Genomic DNA, 9,710 nt, shown 5'->3' on the forward strand with positions numbered 1-9,710 from the left:
ACAATTCAATACTTTCATTGTGTCTAGTAGTGCAAAAAATTATGTCGATAAAAAAATACGCATTGAATATTCGCTGAAAAGCTCGAGATTTTCTGGAGCTACGAAAAACTCTAGTGTACTATTGCAGAGTTTACTATATGTGACTTGTTTTTACCATTTTTCACTTGCTCTGACTGTTTCACACTCTCTTCCTTAATATAAACATAGATGGAACGCGTCTCGTTACGAGGGGAGATAAGAGCGATTAAATTTTATATTCTTCCCTGTGATTGTGTCACGGTACGATCCCAAGCTACTAGATACTTGACACAATGAAAGAGAAGTTGTATGCATCGGGATTGAGAGCGAGAGCGAGCGATGCACGGTTAACATTTGATCGTGATATGTTTTATGTATCAATCAATAACTATCCAACGACGATCGTGATCAATTGTAAAACATTTTTGTAAAAAAATAAAAACACACTAATCTCGTCAAATTTGTAGATGCTAATGCAATTTCGTAACTTGGAGAATCTAAAGACAAATATTAACATTTTCCTTATCGGTAAAAGTTTCCTACACACGCACGCATAATCAGTAAATTAATATATAGAAATAACATTTTCGAAAGTTCAATATCAATAACTATCGTTTTGTAATAGAAAGAAACTATTACCCTGAAAACTATCGATAAAGAACACACGTACTTGAAAATAAGAAATCTTTTTTTTCTGGTCACCCTCGCATTTTTCAATAAACGAGATTTCTTCAAGAAACAATTTCCAGTCCGTTTTCTCCGTTATTAACTAACACATATCGATCAATAACTATCCAACGACGATCGTGATCCATTATAGAATATTTTTGTAAAAAAACAAAAACACACTAATCTCGTCAAATTTGTAGATGCTAATGCAATTTCGTAACTTGGAGAATCTAAAGACAAATATTAACATTTTCCTTATCGGTAAAAGTTTCCTACACACGCACGCATAATCAGTAAATTAATATATAGAAATAACATTTTCGAAAGTTCAATAACTATCATTTTGTAAATATCGATAACTATTATTTTCTAAGAAAAATAAACTATTATCCTGAAAGCTATCGATAAAGAACACACGTGCCTGAAAATAAGAAATCTTTATTTTCTGGTCACCCACGCATTTTTCAATAAACGAGATTTCTTCAAGAAACAATTTCCAGTCCGTTTTCTCCGTTATTAACTAACACATACAGCATCGAAGTCAAACGTGCTCTATTGACAGAATATTTCTGTCACTCGTTGTACACACGTACACGAACGGGATGATTACTAAACGGCGTGCCGAAGGTCGATACGTAAACGAACGATTTGTCAATACAGACTGCATTGTCCTCGCTAACTTTGGAAAAATAGTTTCCGACACGTCGTAATTCGAACAATCCTCGATAAATGTTCCAATCGCGCAAGACACGCTCGCAAATTTAATACTACGAAACTACACAATTCGAATGACTTTAATCAGGTATAATTCTACATAAATTAATGTATGCATTCCTAGCCACACATGTCGAAACAACTCTACAAGTACTTTGAATCTATTGGCGATTTTTACGAAGGAATTTTAATACGTGTTTTTCCTTACAGAAAATACGTCGAAACTCTTCTCAGTTACGATACTTTCTTTCCCTATAAAAATATTAAATAATATTCGGTCGTTAACCGAACCTTCGGTGTAAAGATTCTCCAAAATAGAAACAAAGTTGCTGAAAAACACAAGTGTTCTAAACGAAAAATTTCGCTGAAATAAGTACTTCCTTAAGAAAATCATAAAATTCTAAACTAACATTTATCTGTTTCGTTCAAATTATTTATTCGCGTATAGTAATTTCGTCGAAACACTGATACGATAAGTATTGTGAATTTTGTAACATTTTTATTTTCGAAAAGTCTCGACTATTGGTATAACATCGATTAGTTTTACATGGTAGACAATTACAGCGATCTGATCACCGACAGCATCTCTGCTTGGTAACGTTCCTAGTAACAAACAACAACTAAAATCGAATCGACGAACGAACGACACGACGAACAAGAAATCAAGTCGGTTGTATCAGGCTTAGTGTCGCACAGGTATATACACATGTATGTATACAATTGAAGCGAATAACTCATCGGGTCGGACAATGCAGATTATTCGAGGACTCGTCAGAGCATAATAGCGGAGAAATTATTATCAGGATGACTCGATCGCTCGAACAAACAAACGACCTTCCGTAGGTGGACGAAGAGACACCGAAACGATTAAACGTTTAGGCCCAGCGTTCGCCATGATGACCGAACTCAATGGTCGAGCACAGAAACGCGCGGTGGAAGCATTAAACCTCGTCAATATCGTTTTGTCCGGTGAACCGTTTCGTTCGCTCGTCGACGATCCGTCTCGCGTGTTCTTCGTTCCGTTCGCGAGCCCGTGTCGTCCAGGTAGGAGAAAAAGGTAGGTTTGATTGGAAAACAGTGCCTCTTTCCGGTTTAAGTTCGTTATCGGTGTCAGAGTGAACGCGTGCACGATAGAACGCGTCGCAGATACCGGATAAGTGGTTCGGTAGTCGGTTCGAGAACACAGAAGCTCGATAGTAAAGTTTACGCACGGTGGATCGGTACGAAGAGTTTGTTTTGCCTCGTGATTGTGTTTTCCGAGCGAGTCGATCCTCGAGTCGTCCACGTTTGCTCGTCCCTTTCCACCGGCACAGTCGATGATAATCGTGCCGCGCACGCATTGTTTTTCCTATCTGTATCGTTCGAACGACGACTACATCCGCTGGTCCAATCGCTCTTCACCTTGTTGTTTCAATGGGCAACAACCGTCCAAGGACTGCTACGTAGACACGGTCAACAACCAGAGATTTCGATCACAATTCGAACCAGCCGGAGAATCACTCTGTAGCATTCTCGCGACTCTTGGGGATGACTTATCGAGCAAACAACGTGCGTATAATAATCTCCTCTCGCGCAAAGTCGTACTATTAATATCGCAGAACTTGCAACGGTAGTGGTTTGTTGCTCGAATTGTCAATCGATTCCTCGACTGACCTTTTTCGTATTCTTTATCGATGCGTTCGATTTTATCTGTCGATAGGGAACGTTCTCGAGGATTTCGACGAATTTGGTCTTTTTTAGAGACTGGGTACAACTTTAGACAGAATCGAATGTTATTACGATCGAACGAGGATTGTCGTAACGTACACGCTTCGTAAATATGATAGATCGTTTGAACAGTATCCCCATCACAATTCATCGTATAGCATTATCGTAACCATGGGTAATTTCCTCTAATAGAAGTGCGCTACTTGAATGCACGCCATGTTTCGCGATGTGTGAAGAGTGCAACCGAGAGTAATTAGGTACCTGTTTAGACGACGGTGGTTTTCCAACGAATTTCATATTTTATTTCGAGAGAAGTATCGAGATTAGAACACTCCGAGTTGCTCTATCGTGATATTTATCTCTTGCTCTACGAGTAAGAAAAATGTCTGGTTAAAATGTTATCGTTCACCCTTTCGGAAAAGCAATCATAAGAGAAACGAAAAACGTAAAGACAAACTTGAATATAAGTGCAGTCACTTATTTAAAGAATTTTGAAAATGTTTTCCAAAAATGTTAAGGAGAGTTAAATTATGTATAAAAAAAGTTGAATCAACTTTTATCTATGTTCTCTGTTAAAGAAAACAGTAAACGAAATTCTTATCCATTGTATGAGACGACGAAGATATTTATCTTCATCATGAGTGTTGTTAACAGCAATTGTAGCGTTGCTCTATTGTTCGACGTGCCCAAGCATAAATGAATTTCGTCAAGGTTCATTTTAATAATTTTTACCGACAATAACATGTAGCGGGGAATGGTTCGAGCTATAAATTGTAATTAAGGTGGTCCTCACAAGGGAACAAATGTTGTAGAATTCGTAAATGGTTTTAATATAATCGAAGTTCATAAGATAAGAAACGATACTACTTTTGAGGAGACTTGATAAAACGGTCAGGAATTGGTATCCTTTACAGTAAACAAGGAAATGCAAATATGAAACTCAGACATACGTTTAAAATTCATTTTCTTCTACTATATAGAGTGTCTGTATTCTTAGCAAACTGTACGACCTAAATCAATTTTTGCAATTTATTATAGATTTCGAACAAGGAGAGCGATATTTATTTTGTTTTTTAACCCTTTGAACTCGAGAAGAGTAATTCAATGTACTATTTCCGACCCGGGAAAACTTTGCGATTTGGAATTCAAATTGGAATTTAAATATTACGTTTTTGTAGAGTGTAAACGTATGTATGCGAAGTATATAAAAATGTTCCATTCCAGATTAATTTTACAACTTAAAGCTAAAGCTAGTAGCAAAGAAGCATCGAGTGCTTAAGGGTTAATAGAAAGCTCTAGTGTTTTTACATTATATGAAACTGCTGTCAACTGGAGCCAGTAACAATATTACAGTTAATATATGTATATTACAAATGGAATTGAATTATAATCATAGCAAGTAGTTTCAATACAGCTCAGTTTGACAGAAGGTATTCGAAATGGAATTTGATTACTAAATATAATTGAATTTAGTAATCGTATTTCGTTTGATCGTATTTCACTGCAAGAGTAGAGAAAAAGCTTATCGTAAGAGAATGCAACAGTGACTGATAGGTTAACAGGTGAAACGTTAAGTAAACTTTGATGCAGGATCATGGCTGTGAAAGAATGGTTCAGGAGGCTGCAGCCGGTTCAGTTGTACCTGATCCTGTTCTTCACCACTGCTTTCTTCATCGTCGAGATCGTTGCTAGTCATGTAACTCACTCGTTAACGTTACTGCTTAACGCATATCACATGCTGTGCAACGTCATAGCACTTGCAGGCTGCATCGCATCGATCAAGGTAAGTTTCCCTATATTTTTCATTCACGAAATCCAAAACGTTTCGATTTGTATCGTTCGAATCCGTGTCAACGCTGTCACGTATTCGCGCACGTTTCACGCACATTTAAGTCAAAGAGGTGTTATCTTGTTATTGGTGTAAAAATGAAATAAAATCAAATAGATCGAAGGATGTTGGATGTGTACTTAACGTCAGGGACACGCAACGATTAATTTTATCACAACACTGTTACTAAGATTGTAATATTGTGCGATACAATGGACTTTCAGATGACACCAGAGTTCAAATAAAATATTTCTTCCGAAATATTGGATGATAAAATTAACTTTCAGAGTATTATAAAAATGTTTACAAACGGTCTTTCCATTTCTCTTCACTGTTAAAGTCACTCTCGAAATAATGTCCACGTGTTGCGACACGCTTTGAAAATTTTGAAAATACTTAAAAAATTCGAGAGTACAAAAATAATCATTTCAAATACTAGTGTATCCATTTTTTGTAGTATAGCCATCGTCAAAGTGATAGCAGTCATAGGGGCAACAGTAGTTCCAGTTCGTTACAAAACTCTGTAATTTGTATCAATAACGAAGATCGAGGTTCTGTGACATCCCTGTCAACGAAAACGAAGGTAATGATAAAAACATTTTTAATCTCGTTGCATCTCTCCTAGTCCGAGATAATAATTCTTATTAATATCTATAAATGATATTTCCACTGTGCAGATAAGACGATATAAATTGAGTCTTTTAGAAGGAAAACTTATCAACACCATGAAATAAAAAATAAAGAAAATTGATATTACAGACATTGTTTCTTAAAATTTGAAAAATTTTAAAGACTAAAGTTGAACTAAATTCGTTACCTACCCCGTACTCGAGAAAACTGTCGGTTCCGATTTTATAACTTGATAGCGGGAACAACTGTAATGTTATCATAATTACTATCCTGCTAGAAATCGTTTCTTCTTATTAGCAATCACGATCGGATCGAAGAATGAAGAACACTTTTGGATGGGCAAGAATAGACATTCTTACTATGCTTGTCTGCTGCGTTTTCCTCGCATCGTTCTGTTTTTCCTTGCTGGTGGAAGCATTGCAGACTCTAATACACATAGACCATTTGGACGAAATGCATCATCCAGTGCCTGTTTTAGCTATTGGTGCATCCGGTATCCTTCTCAATGCTTTTTGTTACATATTAATAGGAGGATACACCTTCAATCAGGGCATCGTTCTTCACGTTACAATGAACGGGGACGTGATACTACGAAGGTAAATTATTAATTTTGCAATAAAATTTCACAGACTTGCTTCTATCCATTGCATCTAAAAGATTACTACATTGCTCGATATCGTTACTGTCATTGGTCGATATCAGTTTGATGGTTCGTTCACTTCGAACAAAATAATTCGTTCGTCGAAAAAAAATTTACAAAAGATTTTATATTAATTTCTATTCAATTCTAAAAGAAATTTTCTAGTAAAATAGAATCTTAGAGCAAAATTAGGTACTTGCGTGACTGTACATTACACGTGCCCTATCTAACGTGTCTCTTTAACACGCGTTCAAAATTGTAATCTTTAGTGAGAACTTGCATATCTTTCTACTGACAACGGATTGTAAGATGTTCGGTTGAAAGATACTCTTTATCTGTTTTCAGAAACGTTACTTCACAGCAAACGGAGGAAGGTGAACGACAGCTATCGACGCAAACCAGACGAAGTCCCTTGGGTATACCAAAAAGCCAAGGTTTTCGAGAAACGTGTCGTGATGTGCTTGGCTGCGTTTTCGTGATGTTAGTGTCTACCTTAGTGTATTTCACTGACTCCAACGTGGCCAAATACATTGACCCTCTGTTTGCCTTTATTTCCTCAATATCTCTTTTCCTTCTTAGTTATCCGTATAGTGAGTACTAACATGCAAATTCGTATACCTTCTGAACAAATTTCTGGTTCCATTATGATATTTGCGAAAACTCTATTTCTAGTGAAAGAATCTGGATTAATACTTCTTCAAACGATTCCGAACCATATAAATATCGACTCCCTTAAGAGGGAATTACTGGAAGCATTCCCAGGCATCGTGAATGTTCATGACTTGCACGTGTGGCAGCTAACGGGGCAAAAGATCATATCTACGGCACACATCATATTTTTGGATCCGACGGTGAGCTGTTTTACGATAAATTTTAGGGAGATAGCGAATAAGTGCTATTGAATTACAAAGAATTTGTTCTACAGGTTTATGCCAGCATTACCAATCAGGTTACAGAATTTTTTATAGAAATGGGAATAACCCAAGTGACTATACAACCAGAGTTTCACAAGGTAAGCAAACCATTATATTAATCGTACATTAATCAAAAATTTCTAAACACGAGGATAAATAAATATGTATTATTACCAAATGTATAATATAACCGTGCCAAACTATAACCGTGAAAAAATTTCAAGAAAATATTCGTTAGTAACACGTGTACAGCGGTTTCAATTCACAGAAATTTCAGTAATCTAATATTCTAAATTAACTCGGTACTACCCACGACCAAGAATTATTGTTCGTCACGAGTAATACCGATTACCAGGTCTCACCATCAAAGTTCCATCGATGTCCCTCGACACGCAATACAAACGAAGTTACTATATCGAGAAGATGGAAGGAATCAAAGTTCCTTCGATCTGCTCGTTTACTTCTGTCGAGCAATTACATTATGAAGAAAATGAGATAAAATTGAGAAAGACGCGACGCGAACCGTGGAGTTGGTCCTACTAGGTTCTGTTTCCCCTTAGTGGACTCGATTCGAAAGAAAATGGCCGATGCTTCCGAAAGAAGTGCCCCATTTCTCCACAATTCCGTGTTCGGAGCTATTGGTTGTGAATTTAGAATATTAGATTAGTGAAATTTCTGTTTATTGAAACTAATTAAAAAGTACATCATAGTTTGGTGATATCAACAGAAATATACCCCTCCATCAGGGTTGGTTCTGTAAAATCGAGAGAAGCGAGCAGCGAAATTCATGGTGGCCATCACAGTCGAAAAATATAAGGAAATCTTTTATTTTGTCTTTTAATTTAGTTGCATTTTAATTTCGACAGATAAGACCAAATATGGAGAGAACTGGTTGTTTGATTCGTTGTCATGGTGAGCACTGCAGTTCGTCACAGTGTTGTTCCAAGGAAAAGTTTATGGAAGATTCGTGTTTGGACGTATCGATAAAACAAAGACATTCTATAAACAAGAAACTCGAGGGAAAGGAAATTATTCCAGCTCCATCTGTGGTTGATCTGAAGAGATTTATTCTCCACGATAACGAGGGACCACGGTCTTATCAACCGAGGAGCGACAACATAACAGACAGAAGCGCGTGTTGCTCGGACGATGGAGAAGTACAAGTTAATAAAGATAAAACACTCGACAGCGGTTCCTATGCGATAAACGTAGATGTCAATGATCAGAAATGCACTACAAGTCGTAGAGACTCGGACCAGGAGATCACATCTGAACATTGACGTTAACTCTCGAACAAATAATACTCCAACGACTGGACAAAGCTTTATCATATTTTTATACAGCAGGGACCAACTTATGTACATTAAACTTCAAAACGTAAAATCGTAATTTAGTTTTTACGTAGTTAGTTAGTATTTAATTACAGACCTCTGTTTTTAATATTGTAGCTATGACATTTGTTGTTTTATTGTAAATATTTAGTATTAAGATATGCAATATTCGATAGAGCGTACATAATGACGAAACGTGGAAACATTGTTTAATTAGAATTTTTGCTGTTGAAGATTAATGTTTACCACGTATTCTTAGATTCTTGAGATAAATGTTTGATCGATTCTAGTGAAAACCAAAATAATATTTCACAGCTGTTGATGAAACGTTTCTGATTTGCATTCAAAGGTATTATTTTTACAAGCTCTATCTTATCTAATTCAACAGAGTGCAGCAAGTAAGAACGAAACTTACAAGTGGAACATATTTTGTCATCTCTCCATACGATCGTGAAAATATTTGCATTTAACTTTTTAAATATTTTACGTCACTTTTTACACACAAAAGTATATTTTAAATAAAAAGACTGGATGTTACTAGTAAAGATTTCAATAATTTGTATATATTTTTACCTAGTACAAATCATCCACAGTTGATCAATGTACAAGTCGATGTGAAATATTCCTCCAAAGAAAATAGTGGATGGTGTAATAAAAAAAATTCTTTTGTAGTTTAGAATTATTAGTCTTTTATTTATTATACGTTCTATACGATACAGCCCAATGTTAACGTTGAAAATGTATTTGTACTACTTTGTTCAAAATATCTAAAATGCAATCTGCATGCATTTACATTGTGCAAAAGGTGAAGCAGTAACTGTGTTTTTGCTCAGGTAGAATTTTATACATACAAGATGTGACCAGTAGAGTTCGTAAAGATGAGTACAAATAATGTCATGTACATACAGATGCACCTGCAATCTAAATGTTTCAAGGACGTTCAATCTTTTTCATTTATGAATTTATGTTGTTATATAAGTATATTCTACTGAACACTGCTTAATGCATTGAAAGTTCAATCTGCCAAATAGTACATTCTCTCGAAATTCTTAGATACATGCTCTTGAATTAATTTCGTTCATAGTTTGTGTCTAGTACTGTAGATATTCTGACATTTGTTTATTAATATTCCTTTATCTGAACTGTGTCGTTAATTCAATTTGTTGTTATCGTTAAATAGTAATCATCTCGTTCTCCTGCATTTTCATGTACTGCTTGATATGTGCAATTAGAAAATCTCGTGTCTGAGATTCCAGTTC

General features: G+C 35.9%; 1 protein-coding gene across 2 annotated transcripts; it reads left to right on the forward strand.

Annotated features, from left to right (window-relative positions):
* The first annotated feature begins 2,327 nt into the window (after positions 1-2,327).
* Positions 2,328-9,147, forward strand: Znt77c (Zinc transporter 77C). 2 transcript variants are annotated; one of them, XM_076326383.1, is made up of 8 exons: positions 2,328-2,458; positions 4,699-4,891; positions 5,394-5,519; positions 5,864-6,162; positions 6,552-6,796; positions 6,879-7,057; positions 7,132-7,218; positions 7,987-9,147. In XM_076326383.1, exons 2-8 carry the CDS (start codon positions 4,703-4,705, stop codon positions 8,398-8,400), a joined length of 1,539 nt encoding a protein of 512 aa, XP_076182498.1. In that variant the 5' UTR covers positions 2,328-2,458; positions 4,699-4,702; the 3' UTR covers positions 8,401-9,147. The 2 variants fall into 2 exon arrangements, with proteins under 2 accessions (XP_076182498.1, XP_076182499.1); XM_076326384.1 differs by having other exon boundaries at positions 2,382-2,949.
* The last annotated feature ends 563 nt before the right edge of the window (positions 9,148-9,710 follow it).

Source organism: Ptiloglossa arizonensis, chromosome 14 (assembly GCF_051014685.1).
Source record: "Ptiloglossa arizonensis isolate GNS036 chromosome 14, iyPtiAriz1_principal, whole genome shotgun sequence".
In the NCBI taxonomy this organism is placed as follows: domain Eukaryota; kingdom Metazoa; phylum Arthropoda; class Insecta; order Hymenoptera; family Colletidae; genus Ptiloglossa; species Ptiloglossa arizonensis.

Bases quoted from the DNA above. Each gene is read 5' to 3' on its own strand.
- Znt77c (XM_076326383.1), top strand. From the start codon at position 4,703: ATGGCTGTGAAAGAATGGTTCAGGAGGCTGCAGCCGGTTCAGTTGTAC. The intron at 6,163-6,551 runs GTAAATTATTAA...ATCTGTTTTCAG, and splicing joins GGGGACGTGATACTACGAAG to AAACGTTACTTCACAGCAAA. The intron at 6,797-6,878 runs GTGAGTACTAAC...CTCTATTTCTAG, and splicing joins CCTTCTTAGTTATCCGTATA to TGAAAGAATCTGGATTAATA.